The 18,144-nt window shown below is 43.5% G+C and overlaps 1 protein-coding gene across 1 annotated transcript; it reads left to right on the top strand.

Moving 5' to 3' along the window:
• The first annotated feature begins 1,732 nt into the window (after positions 1–1,732).
• LOC109569244 (olfactory receptor 2AT4-like) lies at positions 1,733–13,048 on the top strand. The gene has a single exon (XM_070803903.1). The coding sequence runs from the start codon at positions 10,587–10,589 to the stop codon at positions 11,550–11,552; it is 966 nt and encodes a 321-aa protein (XP_070660004.1). The 5' UTR covers positions 1,733–10,586; the 3' UTR covers positions 11,553–13,048.
• The last annotated feature ends 5,096 nt before the right edge of the window (positions 13,049–18,144 follow it).

The raw sequence follows: 18,144 nt of genomic DNA, 5'->3' as shown, positions 1-18,144 counted from the left end.
GCAGATGTTGGCAATTTCATCTCTGGTTCCTCTGCCTTTTCTAAAACCAGCTTGATCATCTGGAAGTTCACAGTTCACGTATTGCTGAAGCCTTGCTTGGAGAATTTTGAGCATTACTTTACTAGCATGTGAGATGAGTGCAATTGTGTGGTAGTTTGAGCATTCTTTGGCATTGCCTTTCTTTGGGATTGGAATGAAAACTGACATTTTCCAGTCCTGTGGCCACTGCTGAGTTTTCCAAATTTGCTGGCATATTGAGTGCAGCACTTTCACAGCATCATCTTTCAGGATTTGAAATAGCTCAGCTGGAATTCCATCACCTCCACTAGCTTTGTTCGTAGTGATGCTTTCTAAGGCCCACTTGACTTCACATTGCAGGATGTCTGGCTCTAGGTGAGTGATCACACCATCATGATTATTTTGGTCATGAAGATCTTTTTTGTACAGTTCTTCTGTGTATTCTTGTCACCTCTTCTTAATATCTTCTGCTTCTGTTAGGTCCATACCATTTCTGTCCTTTATCGAGCCCATCTTTGCATGAAATGTTCCCTTGGTATCTCTAATTTTCTTGAAGAGATCTCTAGTCTTTCCCATTCTGTTGTTTTCCTCTATTTCTTTGCATTGATCGCTGAGGAAGGCTTTCTTATCTCTTCTTGCTATTCTTTGGAACTCTGCATTCAGATGTTTATATCTTTCTTTTCCTCCTTTGCTTTTTGCTTCTCTTCTTTTCACAGCTATTTGTAAGGCCTCCCCAGACAGCCATTTTGCTTTTTTGCATTTCTTTTCCATGGGGATGGTCTTGATCCCTGTCTCCTGTACAATGTCACTAACCTCCATCTGTAGTTCATCAGGCACTCTATCTATCAAATCTAGGCCCTTAAATCTATTTCTCACTTCCACTGTATAATCATAAGGGATTTGATTTAAGTCAGACCTGAATGGTCTAGTGGTTTCCCCTACTTTCTTCAATTTAAGTTTGAATTTGGCAATAAGGAGCTCATGATTTGAACCACAGTCAGTCTTGTTTTTGCTGACTGTATAGAGCTTCTCCATCTTTGGTTGCAAAGAATATAATCAATCTGATTTTGGTGTTGACCATCTGGTGATGTCCATGTGTAGAGTCTTCTCTTGTGTTCTTGGAAGAGGGTATTTGCTATGACCAGTGTGTTATCTTGGCAAAATTGTATTAGCCTTTGCCCTGCTTCATTCCATACTCCAAGGCCAGATTTGCCTGTTACTCCAGGTGTTTCTTGACTTCCTACTTTTGCATTCCAGTCCCCTATAATGAAAAGGACATCTTTGTTGGGTTAGTTCTAAAAGGTCTTGTAGGTCTTCATAGAACCGTTCAACTTCAGCTTCTTCAGCGTTACTGGTTGGGGCATAGACTTGGATTACTGTGATATTGAATGGTTTGCCTTGGAAACGAACAGAGATCATTCTGTCATTTTTGAGATTGCATCCAAGTACTGCATTTCGAACTCTTTTGTTGACCATGATGGCTACTCCATATCTTCTAAGGGATTCCTGCCCGCAGTAGTAGATATCATGGTCATCTGAGTTAAATTCTCCCATTCCAGTCCATTTTAGTTCTCTGATTCCTAGAATGTCCACATTCACTCTTGCCATCTCCTGTTTGACCACTTCCAATTTGCCTTGATTCATGGACCTAACATTCCAGGTTCCTATGCATTATTGCTCTTTACAGCATCGGACCTTGCTTCTATCACCAGTCACATCCACAGCTGGGTACTTTTTTTGCTTTGGCTCCGTTCTTTGATTCTTTCTGGAGTTATTTCTCCACTGATCTCCAGTAGCATATTGGGCACCTACTGACCTGGGGAGTTCCTCTTTCAGTATCCTATCATTTTGCCTATTCATACTGTTCATGGGGTTCTCAAGGCAAGAATACTGAAGTGGTTTGCCATTCCCTTCTCCAGTGGACCACATTCTGTCAGACCTCTCCACCATGACCCGCCCATCTTGGGTTGCCCCACAGGCATGGCTTAGTTTCATTGAGTTAGACAAGGCTGTGGTCCTAGTGTGATTAGATTGACTAGTTTTCTGTGATTATGGTTTCAGTGTGTCTGCCCTCTGATGCCCTCTTGCAACACCTACCATCTTACTTGGTTTTCTCTTACCTTGGACGTGGGGTATCTCTTCATGGCTGCTCCATCAAAGTGCAGCCGCTGCTCCTTAACTTGAACAAGGGGTATCTCCTCACCACCACCCCTCCTGACCTTGAACGTGGAGTGGCTCCTCTCGGCCCTCCTGCACCCACACAGCCACCACTCCTTGTATAAGTCTCACTAAATTTAAAGCTACAACTTCTGCCTGGTCATTTTAAGCTCACTGTGAGAGTAGATCAGCAGTCATAAAAAGGAGTTACCTTGTTTACAAGGGCAGTTTACTGTGATCTTCAGGAGGAAGGAAAATTGCTCTTCCATAATGGGGACTGGGAGGTTGGCACTCAGGCAAGTAAGCATTTCTTATTCCTGCCAACTCTAACTCTTAGTGGGCCATGAAAACAACCATAGCATGAAGAGGCATAGCAACCAGGGGTCCAGAACTGACATGGACGAGGATCTGGATCATGCTAGAAGGGACTCCATCTAGATCCACTGAAATGATTGAATGTGAAGGAAAAGGGGAAGGGGAGCTAGAGTGGGTGAAAGAGGAAGGAGAAGGGGAGGATTGCCTGCAGCCTTGGGACTGACTGCAGCAGCAGGGGCAGTCGTTAATTCAACTAATCTTTTTCTTGGAAATTTCCCTCGAAAATGTGGTGAGTCAGAATTCTGGAAACCCTATGTCCAAATAGAGTGAATTTGTGAAAAGTCAATGAATCTAGGACTTTCCTGGTGGTCCAGTTGCTAAGACTTTGCCTTCCAGTGCAGGGGATGTGGGTTCAATCCCTGGTGAAGTGAAGTCGCTCAGTCGTGTCCCACTCTTTGCGGCCCCATGGACTGTAGCTCGCCAGCCTCCTCTGTCCATGGCATTTTCCAGGCAAGAGTACTGGAGTGGGTTGCCATTTCCTTCTCCAGTCCCTGGTGGGGGAGCCTAAAATCCCACATGCCTCACAGGCAAAAAAACAAAACATAAAAAAAAAGAAACAATATTATAACAAACTCAATAAAGACTTTTAAAATGGTCCATGTTAGAAAAACTTTTTAAAAAGTGAATGAATCTGAGAGGTTCAAGGGATAGACTGGAGTAGACAGTGGTCTGTCCTCTAGGAGCTGAGTGCTGGCTGCTAACAACTCCCACACATATACCCTAAGATAGAGGTGTGCTGACCCTGACCCTCATTGCTTTCCTTTTTGGGGGAAAGTGAATAAGAGAGTAGCTTTATAAGTAAAACAAATGAACTACTGGGTACTAAGCGGTCTAAGCTTCGATGCCAGCTGTTGACATCCTATAGAAGTACAGTATCTATAAAGCCAGCTGTTAGGCATCTAGAGACCCTAAGAGCCCATGAAAAGTGCATCTTCCCCTGCAGGAGATGAACATCACTAGTCCCCTGGGAAACTGAATGTATGCAGGCAGCCTCTCCCTGGGTATTGCTAGAAAATGCAAACAAAACTCCTGGAGTAATTTTCACATAATTGTGTTTCACTCCAAATACCCCATGTCTATTATCTCATTCAGTTCAGTTCAGTCGCTCAGTCATGTCTGACTCTGTGACCCCATGGACCACAGCATGCCAGGCCTCCCTGTCCATCACCAACTCCTGGAGTTTACTCAAACTCATGTCCATTGAGTCAGTGATGCCATCCAACCACCTCATCCTCTTCTCCTCCTGCCTTGAATCTTTCCCATCATCAGGGTCATTTCAAATGAGTCAGTTCTTCACATCAGGTGGCCAAATATTGGAGTTCAGCTTCAACATCAGCCCTTCCAATGAATATTCAGGGCTGTTTTCTTTTAGGATGGACTGGTTGGATCTCCTTGCAGTCCAATGGACTCTCAAGAGTCTTCTCCAACACCACAGTTCAAAAGCATCAATTCTTCAGCACTCAGCTTTCTTTATAGTCCAACTCTCACATTCATACATGACTACTGGAAAAATAGTAGTAGTCAAATTGACTAATAGTCAAAATAGCCTTGACTAGATGGACCTTTGTTGACAAAGTAATGTCTCTGCTTTTTAATATGCTGTCTAGGTTGGTCATAACTTTCCTTCCAAGGAGTAAGCATCTTTTAATTTCATGGCTGCAGTCACCATCTGCAGTGATTTTGGAGCCCAAGAAAATAAAGTCTGACACTGTTTCTACTGTTTCCCTGTCTATTTGCCATGAAGTGATGGAACTAGATGCCATGATCTTAGTTTTCTGAATGTTGAGCTTTAAGCCAACTTTTTTCACTCTCCTCTTTCACTTTCATCAAGAGGCTCTTTAGTTATTCTTAGCTTTCTGCCATAAGGGTGGTGTCATCTGCATATCTGAGGTTACTGATATTTCTCCTGGCAATCTTCATTCCAGCTTGTGCTTCCTCCAGCCCAGCATTTCTCATGATGTACTCTGCATAGAAGTTAAATAAGCAGGGTGACTATATACAGCCTTGATGTATTCCTTTTCCTATTTGGAACCAGTGTGTTGTTCCATGTCCAGTTCTGTTGCTTCCTGACCTGCATTCAGATTTCTCAAGAGGCGGGTCAGGTGGTCTGGTATTCCCATCTCTTGAAGAATTTTCCACAGTTTGTGATGATCCACACAGTCAAAGGCTTTGGCATAGTCTATAAAGCAGAAATAGATGTTTCTCTGGAACTCTCTTGCTTTTTCCATGATCCAACGAATGTTGGCAATTGAATCTCTGGTTCCTCTGCCTTTTCTAAAACCAGCTTGAACATCTGGAAGTTCACAGTTCACATATTGCTGAAGCCTGGCTTGGAGAATTTTGAGCATTACTTTACTAGCGTGTGAGATGAGTGCAATTGTGCAGTAGTTTGAGCATTCATTGGTGGCTTTCTTTAGGATTAAAACAAAAACTGACCTTTTCCAGTCCTGTGGCCACTGCTGAGTTTTCCAGATTTGCTGGCTTATTGAGTGCAGCATTTTCACAGCATCATCTTTTAGGATTTGAAACAGCTCAACTGGAATTCCATCACCTCCACTAGCTTTATTCATAGTGATGCTTTCTAACGTCCACTTGACTTCACATTCCAGGATATCTGGCTCTAGGTGAGTGAGCTCACCATCGTGGTTATCTGGGTCGTGAAGATCTTTTTTGTACAGTTCTTCTGTGTATTCTTGTCACCTCTTCTTAATATCTTCTGCTTCTGTTAGATCCATACCATTTCTGTCCTTTATTCTGCTCATCTTTGCATGAAATGTTCCCTTGGTACCTCTAATTTTCTTGAAGAGATCTGTAGTCTTTCCCATTCTATTGTTTTCCTCTATTTCTTTGCACTGATCACTGAGGAAGGCTTTCATATCTCTCCTTGCTATTGTTTGGAACTCTGCATTCAAATGGGTTTATCTTTCCTTTTCCCTTTTGCTTTTCACTTCTCTTCTTTTCACAGCTATTTGTAAGGTCTCCTTAGACAGCCATTTTGCTTTTTTGCATTTCTTTTCCTTTGGGATGGTCTTGATTCCTGTCCTCTGTACAATGTCATGAACCTTTGTCCAGAGTCTATCAGGCATTCTGTCTATCAGATCTATTTCTTACTTCCACTGTATAATCATAAGGGATTTGATTTAGGTCATACCTGAATGGTCTAGTGGTTTCCCCTACTTTCTTCAATTTAAATTATTTCTTTAAATCCTCTCAAAAACCCTATGAGATGGGTGACATTGTTATGTTCCATTTTATAGTTGGAGAAACTCAGACTCAGAGTTCAAGTAACTTGCCTAAAGTCACATGCTGTGCTTAGTCACTCAGTTGTGTCTGACTCTGTGACCCCGTGGATTAGCCCTTCAGGCTCCTCCATCCATGGGGATTCTCCAGGCAGGAGTCCTGGGGTGGGTTGCCATGCCCTCCTCCAGAGGATCTTCCCAACCCAGAGATTGAATCCAGGTCTCCCTCATTGCAGGCAGATTTTTACTGTCTGAGCCACCAGGGAAGCCCAAGAATACTGCAGTGGGTAGCCTATCCCTTCTCTAGGAGATCTTCCCAACCATAGCCAAAATATATTAGAACTGGCATTCAAACCCAGGACCCTATTTAGACCCTCTGCCCTGATCCATATGCAGAGTACAGTTCTGGGGATGAAGTTCTGGGTCTGCCATGTAGCTTTAATACTAAACATTAGCATAAGCATCAGTAAGTCGTTTCACTTCTCTGGACCTCAGTTTCCTCCTCTTGACCTGCCTGTCTCCCTTGGCTGTTCTGGGGACCAAATGGAATAATGTCAGTAAAAGCTGCCCCATTGGTTGTAAAGTTCTGGAACCCATGAGGGCTATTAACAATGTTGTTCTCATTATCGGCAAATCTCAGAGGTAAATCCCATCTCAACATAAAGAAGTCAATCCTGGGTGAGTAGGAGGCTCAGTGCCCCAAAGGATCCCTGCCTCGAGGGAGAGTACTCCCGCAGGCCTGGCCGAAAGGGAGAGTTAGGGGTTTAATTAGCCACAGCCCATCTGCTACCAGGCTCTTCTCTGCCAGCCAGGTTGGAAGACAGATAGGGGACACCACGAAAGGCATCAAGGTAGACAGGACTTGGCAGGTGAGTGAGCTGGGGGTGACGTGCCAGAGCTCAGCAAAGACCAGAGTGTGGAGACAGGGCAAGGATGTGGGAGGGAGGGATAGAACTGAGACCAGGGATCTGGAAGACTAGCTGGACGTGCACAACAGGCAGGCACCCAGGAGCCACGTTTGCTGTTTGTTTGTGGGCTGTGGGGCCTTGGACCACATACCCTGTCCGGTCTGTGTGCTCAGAGGTGGGATTCAAATTGTCCTGGTCAAGGCCTTCCATGGGAAAGCAAGGCTGATGGCAGCAGTAACATTGGAGACACTAGCCCACTTGGAGTTTATAGTGGTTCCAGGTTCTTGTGTAGCATTGCTTAAGCATTCTCTCTGCAGGACTCAGCAACCCCAGGGGTCACAGATGAAGGAAATGAGCTGCAGTCAGGACCTGGGATGGGAATCCGGTCCTTTCTGACTCACAGTGCACACACTTGACCACTAAGGCCCTCAGGACACGCTGCAGATAAAGCCTCTGGCTGGCAGCAGGTGCTCACTAGCTGGGAGAGCCCTCTCCCTCGCCCTCTCCCTTTGGGTCATGGACCATGTGACATGCGGTCTGCCAGACACAGAGCAGACACTTGGAAAAGGGTTCATCAGATTAGAAACCCCTCAGAGTTCTTTTCCTCTAAAACCATCACTACACAGATGGGAAAACCAAGTGTTGGAGGATGGAGGGAATGAAAAGTATCCGCCAAATTGAGAAGGCATTCTGAGACTGTAAAATGAGGCAGGCAGCTCCATATGATCAATGGATCTTTTTATTATAGGGTAACTTACCAAGATCAAGCAGACAGCAATATGGAAGCATTCATAGCTACACTATGCACCATGGAGGGGCCACTGGGACAATTTTATAGTTAATGTAGGGCATGGGGGTAAGTGTTTGGAGACAGGATATGCATTCCTAAATCGAGATTAATGAATGGATGACTGGTCTTGTGAGAGCTGGGAGTACATCACAGAAGATTTTCAGCATTGTTTGGGGACTAACAGCATAGAGGCCACATGATCCTCGTTATTAAACAATATCTGTTAACTACAAAGCCCTTGATGACAGAGAAGTGGTTTACTGCATAGTACAGTCCTGGTTAGGGTCAGTGGAAGGACAGGAGACACTGAAAGGGGCCAAGATGGCATCGGTTATGCTAACAGCCATACACCAGAGTCACAAGAAGTGAGTGGCAGAGCTGGGCCTGGAGCCAGGACTTCTGGTTGCTAAAGGCAGGGCTCTTCTACAGCAGGCTGGCTCCAGAATTACCTGTGCTCTTACCCCTCACCAACCATTGCCTTAAACAAGGGTCTTGTTCCAACCCTCAGTTTCTCATATGCTGAAGGGAACAACTACTCCCTGGCAGGGTTGGATGATGGGAGAAGATGACACACATGAAGCAAAGCATAAGATTGGATCCTTGGTGATTCTCTATCCTTCCCTGTCCCCACCTGCACTGTAACATTATCCTAGACAATCCCAACAGGGAGGACCTGCTAGGGCAAGTTCTGTGCCCTGGGAAATAGTACCTATTAGGTCCTAGTGGCTCAGCGGTAAAGAATTCGCCTGCAATGCAGGAGACACAGGTTCGATTCCTAGATCAGGAAGATCTCCTAGAGAAGGAAATGGCAAGCCACTCCAGTATTCTTGCCTGGGAAATCCCATGAACAAAGGAACCTGGCGGGCTACAGACCACGGAGTTGCAGAGTCGGACAGGACTGAGTGATTAAGAACAGCAACAAAAGATCCTAAGCACAGGACTGCATCACTCAGATGTAGTGCGAAATCCAAAACAAAATGAGAACCCTAACCTGCAAAATAGTGTAAGAAAGTCCAGCTAATTAGATATTTCCTAAGATCACCAGCTGAATTGTGCTTTGAAAGATAAAATGTTAAATTCTTTCCAAAAGTATTCTTGGTGCCCCTGCTTGGCTGGTGGCCCAGCATATGCCTAGTCTGCCTGTTGGACAGTCCAGCACCAGTTGGTGTGAAAAACCGCATGCCACCTCTCCTTTGGGGTCTCAGCATCCCTCTCTCCATCTGCAAAGGGGAAGGGAACTTGACTTTATGGCTCCCTTAGGGCCCCTCTGGCTTCGGCTCCCTGCCTTTCTGCCCCTCCAATCCCCTGCTCTGCCTCACCCAGGACCAGCAGCCACAGATGCTTCCCCGAGGGCAGAAATGTCCAGGGCAGTGCAGTCTGCAGTCCTTCAGGTGTGAAAAAAACCTGGTGACCATACTTGTTGAACTAGGGTTCTGGTTAACTGAGAGTGAACCCTTTAACATGGAGACAATTGGGTCAGTCTCTTGCCAGGTCCTTGGTGTGACCTCTGAGATTCTCTTTCCAGGAGCACACGCACAGGACAGTTGTCCTTCCTGTGCTCATTTTAGACAAAGTAGTTGCCAGTCCCCACTTCCAAATCTAGAAGCCAGACTGTACAATCCAAATCCATCACAGAGCAAACTAGTGAATTTTTTAAAGGTGGGCAAGAAGTGTGGGGTAGGGGAAATGAGTTGGAATTGAAGATTTAAAAAAACTTTTTGTTCCAGTCTGACACTCTATGATTATAGGATATGAAGGGTGTTTGTAGCTAGTCTGTTTTGCATTTGTTTTAGAAAAGAAAGAAAGTAGCTGTTGTTCCTAAGAATTTCAAGGACAGTCGCTTGATGACATCAATAGAGTTCAAACAGCAGTGATGGAGTTGTAAACATAAAACTACCGGGACCGCTCATTAGAGGCTCATCCTGAAGTAGGGATGAGCCAAAATTGCCTCAGCAGTCCCTGAGTTGACCTCAGCGCACATTTAATGAACAACCTATGGTATGAGGTTTTTCTATTTGGGCAACTACAGTTTTCAGTTCTCTGGGTCCTTTCTAGCTCTCATGACAGCTCCTTGTGTCTTCTCAGCTGATATTTGGAGGAGCCCACACCACAGTTGGCATCAAAGAGCTAAATACAACACTGGCTGGGCAGGGGCAGCCAGGAGGAAGGATGCTGACAGACCCTGAAGGAGGAGAAGATGCACCATCAGCTGGGGCTCCATCAGGAAGAGGGCAGTCCCTCTGAAGGCATGGGTCCTTCCCATCACCGAAACATGAGAGAGAGAGCACCCAGAGAACTTGGCAGGGAGAGAAACCGGCAGAGTTTCTGAACCCGGAAAATGAAAGGGGAGCCCTTCCCTGGGTAATGAGTAGCCTGGGCAAGCAGCATGCTTCAAAAAATATTGGAAAAATCAGCTCTTTCTAGTGATGTGGTAGAGTGATGTCACTTAGTAGAACTTGAAACAAGAGCAAAAGAAGAAGCAATGACGTAGGAAATCTTATGCGATCATCTAAGATCTGATGCTCAAAAGATACTGTGGGACGTGGAGCAGAGAAGGAACAGAAGCTCTTTCAAGGCACTTATCATAGCTGTAACTAGTAATTAACCATGTGATTGGCTTTTAAAAAATATTTATTTATTAATTTGTCTCTTCTGGGTCTCAGTTGCCACATAGGGAATCTTCGTTGCAGTATGTGGGACCTAGTCCCCTGACCAGGGATTAAATTCAGGCTCTCTGCATTGGGAGTACAGAGTCTTAACCACTAGACCACCAGGGAACGCCTATGTGGTTTGCTTTTAAACCTACCATCCTTCTACTAGAATTTAAGCCTTGTAAAGGCAGGGCCCTTATGCACCTTATTTACCTTCTCACAGCCTTGTGCACTGTAGGTACTTACTAAATACATTATGGAAGAAGGAAGGAGAAAATTGTGGGTTAAGATGGAAGAATGATAGCCCCAGTCCTCTAAACTCAGTCATAAATGATTTGGATTGCAATCGTAGAGTGAACTATACAGAATTCTCCTTCCAAACTTCTGTTTTATCTAGTTTCCAGATGCTCTGACTGCCTGTCTCCCTGGCATATAGCTCTCTCCCACCATGTATGCCACAGCCTGTAATGGATCAAAAGACTCTTCACCCATCTTCTACCTGGTGGGCATCCCCTCTCTACAGGACGTCTTCTTCCTCCCTGTCTTCTTCATCTTCTTGTCCTTCTACCTGCTTATCCTGGTGGGTAATGCCCTGATCTTGGTGGCCGTGGTGATAGAGCCCAGACTCCATAAGCCCATGTACTTCTTCCTGATCAACCTCTCAGCCCTGGACATCCTCTTCACCACAACCACTGTCCCAAAGATGCTATCCCTCCTCTTACCTGGGGATCACTACCTCAGCTTCTCTGCCTGCTTCCTGCAGATATACCTCTTCCACAGCTTCTCCTGCTCTGAAGCCTTCATCCTGGTCGTCATGGCCTATGACCGCTATGTGGCTATCTGCCGCCCGCTGCATTACCCTGTGCTCATGACCCCACAGACCAATGCTGCCCTGGCAGCAAGTGCCTGGCTCACCGCCCTCCTTCTGCCCATCCCAGCAGTGGTGCAGACCTCCCACATGGCTTTTGACAGCACTGTTTACATCTACCACTGCTTCTGGGACCACTTAGCTGTGGTCCAGGCCTCCTGCTCTGACGCCAGCCCCCAGACCCTCATGGGCTTCTGCATCGCCATGGTGGTGTCCTTCCTGCCCCTTCTCCTGGTGCTTCTCTCCTATGCCCACATCCTGGCCTCAGTGCTTCGCATCGGCTCTCGAGAAGGACGCTCCAAAGCCTTCTCCACCTGCAGCTCCCACCTCCTGGCGGTTGGCACCTACTACTCATCCATTGCCATAGCCTATGTGGCCTACAGGGCTGACCTGCCCCTCGACTTCCACATCGTGGGCAACGTGGTGTTTGCTATTCTCACACCTGTCCTCAACCCTCTCATCTACACGCTGAGGAACAAGGATGTCAAAGCAGCCATCACCAAAATATCATGTCCTCAAGACCTAGGGCCTTCTGAGGACCTTTGATCCTTAGATATGGTTAATCCTGCACCCAGGATACCTGTGTGTTAAGAAGAGAGAATGCCATAAAAATTTTTTTGAAGGAAAGAATGACTTATAGCAGGACCAAAAATGCAGTATTGGAGCTTCCCTTTCCAAAATTAATGAAAAGCTAAGTAATGAAATCAATCCTTTTGTGGAAAGAAATAAGAATGTCAGATACAGTATGTAAAGCATCTTCTGAAAAGTATCAATTAGATTTTTTTAACATAATAGGTCTAAAGTAAGAGTAAAGACAGCAATGCACACAAAGTAGTTATTAAGACATAGACAGACACGTAGATCAATGAAAAACAGCAGAGAGCCCAGAAACAGACCCTTGAATATATGGGCAATTGATATATAAATAACACTGTAGATCAGTGTATGATAGTATTAGAACTATCAGATATCCACATGTCAAAAGATGAAATTTGTCTCTTACCTCAAACACACAAAAATCAATCTCAACTTAAATAGGAAAGGCGGAACTATACAACTGTGTAGGAGACTATAGTCTTGATCTTGGAGAAGAAAAGTATTTCTTAAGTAAGATATTTAAAACTCTAAATGTAGAGGAAAAAAGCATAAATTTGACTGCTTTAAAATGTAAAATTTCTATTCATCCAAAGGCATCATAAACAGACTGGAAAGCCAGTCTACAGAACAAAAGAAGTCATTTCTTATGTATATCACCAACAAAAAGACTCAAGATTCATAGCCAGGATATACAGAAAATCAAATCAGTTTTTAAAACAGGTAGTCAAGCCATTAAAAAAAAAAATACAGCTACAGCAAAAAACTGCACTAAAGGGAATAAACAAATGTCCAATAAATATAAGAAAATGTGCTCAAGCTCTTTAGTAATAGAAGTGTAAATTACAACAGCAAATAGTTGCCACTAGAAACCAATCAGACTGGCTAAAATGCCAAAGTCTGATGATACCCGGGTTGGCTAGGATGTGGATGGATGGAGCTCTCATACATGGGGAGTGGGAATGCTAATTGGTACAGTCATTTTGGAAAATACTTTATCATTCTCTTATGATGTTGGAGACACACATATTCTATGATCTAGCAACAGCAGCATTTCCCCAGTTTGTGAAATGTTCCTAAAATGTAACACTATATGCCAATAAAACATGAAGGAATTATGTATACATGCAACAACCCAGAAGAATCTCACAGTACTGAAAGAATCACAACTCAAAAGGACACATGGGATATGATTTCAGTTGTATAAAGCTTAAAGACAGGCAAAGCTAAATACATTTTTTATCAGTGCACACAGATGTCATTAACTATGATGAAAAGAGAAGGTATATTTATTGCAAACATCAAAATCATGGTTATTTCTGCAGGGAGAGGGTTGTTCTCAGAGAGGGCTGCCGGGGGGCTTATGAGGTGTTGTCAATGTTTCATTCTCTCCTGAGTGATGGTGACATGAGTATTTTCTTTACAATAAACTATATATTTAGGCTTTATACAGTTCTGCTCTGTATGAATATTGTATCTCATTATAACCTCTGACAAGGCATCATTCCATTGGGCAGAGTTTCCGATAGTAGTTCTCAATGTTTGGTCCAAGTCTTCCCAGGGGTACAATGGATGGTGGTGGTTTCCACATCCATGGTAAGCATCAAGCTGCTGAATATCATTTTCTTCCTTTGTCCATTCATTTAAGAAGTCTTTACTGAGCATCTTGGAAGTATTAATCTATATAGTGGGCTTCCCAGGTGGTGCTAGTGGTAAAGAATCTGCCTGCCAACGCAGAAGACGTAAGAGACGTGGGTTCAATCCTTGGGCCGACAAGATCCCTTGAAGCAGGGCATGGCAACCCACTCCAGTATTCTTGCCTGAAGAATCCCATGGACAGAGGAACCTGGCGGGCTACGGTCCATAGGGTCACAAAGAGGTGGATACAACTGAAGCGACTTACCATGCATGCACACCCGCACAGTCTATACTGTAAAGGCTAAGAGACAGAGGTAATTCAGGACCATCACCGCCCTCAATTCACTCGCATGGGTGAATTGTTAGGAAGACAGACATGGGTGGAAAAAGTGTAGTGAGGTAGATGATGTTTCAGAGGGATGCACAAGGGGCAGCAAGAACCCAGGGTAATATCTAATCCAAGATATCAATAAAAATGTCTTCCATACATACTGTTAACCTATGCACTTGTTTCTGTTTATCTGAGATTCCTCATGGAGTTAACACCATGATAGATGTGAACTGATTGAATAGAAGCCCTAAACTGCTCCCGTTGGAGAAGGAGAGATTTCACTCTAGTGCTGACCAGGCAACATGGCTTCCATCCCTGGTCCAGGAAGATCCCACATGCCCCCGAGGAAACATGCAACTACTGAAGCCCATGAGCCTGGAGCCAGTGCTCCGCAACAAGAGAAGCCACAACGAGGAGAAGCCTGGGCACCATAACCAAGAGCAGCCCCTGCTCTCTACACCTAGAGAAAGCCAGGAGTACAAAGCAACAAAGACCCAGCACAGCCAAATAAGAGAAAGAAATGGAGTTAACACTCAATTAAACCCAAAGGATTTTAACACCCAATCCCTTTCAGGAATAACACAAGTCAAAAAGGGATCAGGATGTAGTTCTCTACACTGTTAGGCTCCCCCCAACCCCCACCCAAACAGGCAGGAAGGGAAAACCATTCTCAGAATAGTGAATGGAGCAGGCAATGACATTTTCATGGCATGGGTTAAAGGGAAGAACATTTTCCTTAACAAACTGTGATAAAGGTGCAGCACTTAAGTGGAACTTAAAGCAAGGGCATTAGCAGAGAGTGAGAATTCCAGTAAATAATAATGAGTGTCTTCATATCTGATTAAAAAAAATTATATCAGTTTTTGGCCATACCACATGACATGTGGAATCTTTGTTCCCCAACCTGGGATTGAACCCATGCCCCCTCACAGTGGTAGCAAGGAGTCCTAGTCTCTAGACTGCCAGGGAAGTCCCCATCAGATCACATCAGTTGCTCAGTCATGTCTGACTCTTTGTGACCCCATGAATTGCAGCACGCCAGGCCTCCCTGTCCATCACCAACTCCCGGAGTTCACTCAGACTCACATCCATCAAGTCAGTGATGCCATCCAGCCATCTCATTCTCTGTCGTCCCCTTCTCCTCCTGCCCCCAATCCCTCCCAACATCAGAGTCTTTTCCAATGAGTCACCTCTTCTCATGAGGTGGCCAAAGTACTGGAGTTTCAGCTTTAGTATCATTCCTTCCAAAGAAATCCCAGGGCTGATCTCCTTCAGAATGGACTGGTTGGATCTCCTTGTAGTCCAAGGGACTCTCAAGAGTCGTCTCCAACACCACGGTTCAAAAGCATCAATTCTTCGGTGCTCAGCCTTCTTCACAGTCCAACTCTCACATACATACATGACCACTGGAAAAACCATAGCCTTGACTAGACGGACCTTTGTTGGCAAAGTAATGTCTCTGCTTTTGAATATGCTATCTAGGTTGGTCATAACTTTCCTTCCAAGGAGGAAGCGTCTTTTAATTTCATGGCTGCAGTCACCATCTGCAGCGATTTTGGAGCCCCCCCAAAATAAAGTCTGACACTGTTTCCACTGACTCCCCATCTATTTCCCATGAAGTGATGGGACCGGATGCCATGATCTTCGTTTTCTGAATGTTGAGCTTTAAGCCAACATTTTCACTCTCCACTTTCACTTTCATCAAGAGGCTTTTGAGTTCCTCTTCACTTTCTGCCATAAGGGTGGTGTCATCTGCATCTCTGAGGTTATTGATATTTCTCCCGGCAATCTTGATTCCAGCTTGTGTTTCTTCCAGTCCAGAGTTTCTCATGATGTACTCTGCAAATAAGTTAAATAAACAGGGTGACAATATACAGCCTTGACATACTCCTTTTCCTATTTGGAACCAGTCTGTTGTTCCATGTCCAAAGTCCCCATACCTGATTCTAAAGTCACAAATAAAACAATTCTAAGTCAAAATTATGAAAAAAGTCATTTTTTAGTGAATTCTAGCCTCCATTTCTGCTCCCTTCACCTGTTGCATCCCCCTTAAAGAAACAATTTTTATTCATTTTTGTTTTTTTTTCCTTTCCATTTTTAACATAAGCAAAACCATACATTTATAAATATATGCATAATAAATAACATGACTATATTATTTTAAAATATGGCAATTTTGGCCATGTTTCCACTCTGTCTTAGAGGAATGGTAGCATATTATAGTATTGTTCAGGACCCTGATTTTAAAAATTTAATCAGACTTGTGGTTGCCAAGGCAGAGGGGAGGAGAGGGATAGACTGGGAGTTTGGGGTTGGTGGATGCAAACTATTATGTTTGGAATAGATAAACAAGGTCCTACAGTATAGCACAGGGAACTGTATTCAATATCTTGAGATATTGAAGGGAAAAGAATATTTTTTTAAAAAGTATGTATAAATATATTTGTATATTGCTACAAGTTTTGTTATAAATAATTTTATGCATAGTATTCATTCAAAGAACACTGTTATTACAGATTGAATATTTAGAGAGTAACATACTAATGTAACTGAAAAATACCTTGATCTAACACTGAATTATTTTGTATTTTGTATTTACTATTATCTACTGAATTTGCTTTCACTTTTTAAGGAAATATTAATTCAGTTCAGTTCAGTCATTCAGTTGTGTCCAACTCTTTGCAATGTCATGAACCACAGCACACCAGGCCTCCCTGTCAATCACCAACTCCTGGAGTCCACACAAACCCATGTCCATTGAGTCGGTGATGCCATCCAACCATCTCATCCTCTGTCGTCCCTTTCTTCTCCTGCCCTCAATCTTTCCCAGCATCAGGGTCTTTTCAAATGAGTAAGCTCTTTGCATCAGGTGGCTGAAGTATTGGAGTTTCACCTTCAACATCAGTACTTCCAATGAACACCCAGGACTGATCTCCTTTAGGATGGACTGGTTGGATCTTCTTGCAGTCCAAGGGATTCTCGAGTCTTCTCCAACACTACAGTTCAAAAGCATCAATTCTTGGTGCTCAGCTTTCTTTATAGTCCAACTCTCACATCCATATATGACTACTGGAAAAACCATAGCCTTGACTAGACAAACCTTTGTTGGCAAAGTAATGTCTCTGCTTTTTAATATGTTATCTAGGTTGGTCATAACTTTCCTTCCAAGGAGTATGTGTCTTTTAATTTCATGGCTGCAATCATCATCTGCAGTGATTTTTGAGCCCAGAAAAATAAAGTCAGCCACTGTTTCCACTGTTACATCTTATAAATACTGAACATTTTTTTCTTCTTAATGAACATATTTTGTCATATACTGTCCTTTCCTTACCCCCTAAAATCACAGTCTATCTGTATTTTAAACTTTTTGAATCCTAAAAAATAAAAATTTAATCCGTAGTTTAAGATGGGAGTAAAAACAGCATATTTGTACACTGATGGAAATAATCCAGGAGAGAGTAAAAAAATTGGTGATATGAGGCAGAAGGGAACATTATTGAAAGGACTGGCTTCAGATAGGAGCATGAAAAGTTCATGGGAACAGACCAACTTCCTAGGCAGGGTGTGAACACAGATGCTGGTAGGTGAGTGAAGATGGGATGGAACTCTGAGGGACTTCTCTCCTCACTCGCTGTAGTGACAATTGGAATAGGTATCTGTGGACTGAGAAGAGAAGGAATGAAAAAGACATGTAGAAGAAAAGACAAGGGAACAAAGCAGGGACATATAGGATGACTGCCTGCCAGTGTTAAGGTCCTATCTGAGTTAGGTTTATAGCCTACAGAACCTTCTTACATTAAACTCAGATAAGGTGTACTTACATCAGGAAAATATTTCCTGAAAATCAATTTCACTTTAATTTAAAAGTGTAGTGCTCATCCTGAGTCACAGGGTGCACAACTAATAGTCCTAATGATTCTTCCCAGTGGAGACTTTCAAAAAAAAACTAAGCATTGGAGTAATCACATAAGCCAAGCTGTATTACAGGCAGAGATGATCGGATTTTTAAAAAGTAATCTGTCCTCACAAATGGCTACCTAAGCTTCTTGTCAGAAAAATCAAATCTGTCAGCTAAATGACACAAGCTGTCATGTATTAAGTATGTATATCATGAGCCTACAATGTATTATATTTCATATTTCAATGCTACTCAATATTACTTGGAGAGGAGGGAAGAAGAAATATTAAAAAATAATTTAAAAAATGATTCTAAGATTTCAAAAACTAGTTTAAAATATGTTTAAACTTAATTAGAATGCTGAATTCTAAAGCTGACTTTACTTATCACTTATGCAAAGTGAAAATTCTTTCTTGAAAGTTAAAGTTGCTCAGTCATGTCTGACTCTTTGTAATTCCATGGACTGTAGCCTGCCAGGCTCCTTTGTCTGTGGAATTCTCCAAGCCAGAAAACTGGAGTGGGTAGCTGTTCCCTTCTCCAGGGGATTTTCCCAACCCAGAAATCGAATCCAGGTCTCCTGAATTGCTGGCAGATTCTTTACCATCTGAGCCATCAGGAACGCCCAAGAATACTGGAGTGGGTAGCCTATCCCTTCTCCAGGGGATCTTCCCGACCCA

This window comes from Bos indicus, chromosome 15 (assembly GCF_029378745.1).
Source record: "Bos indicus isolate NIAB-ARS_2022 breed Sahiwal x Tharparkar chromosome 15, NIAB-ARS_B.indTharparkar_mat_pri_1.0, whole genome shotgun sequence".
Lineage (NCBI taxonomy): Eukaryota > Metazoa > Chordata > Mammalia > Artiodactyla > Bovidae > Bos > Bos indicus.
This window is presented reverse-complemented; position numbering and strand designations above follow the sequence as displayed.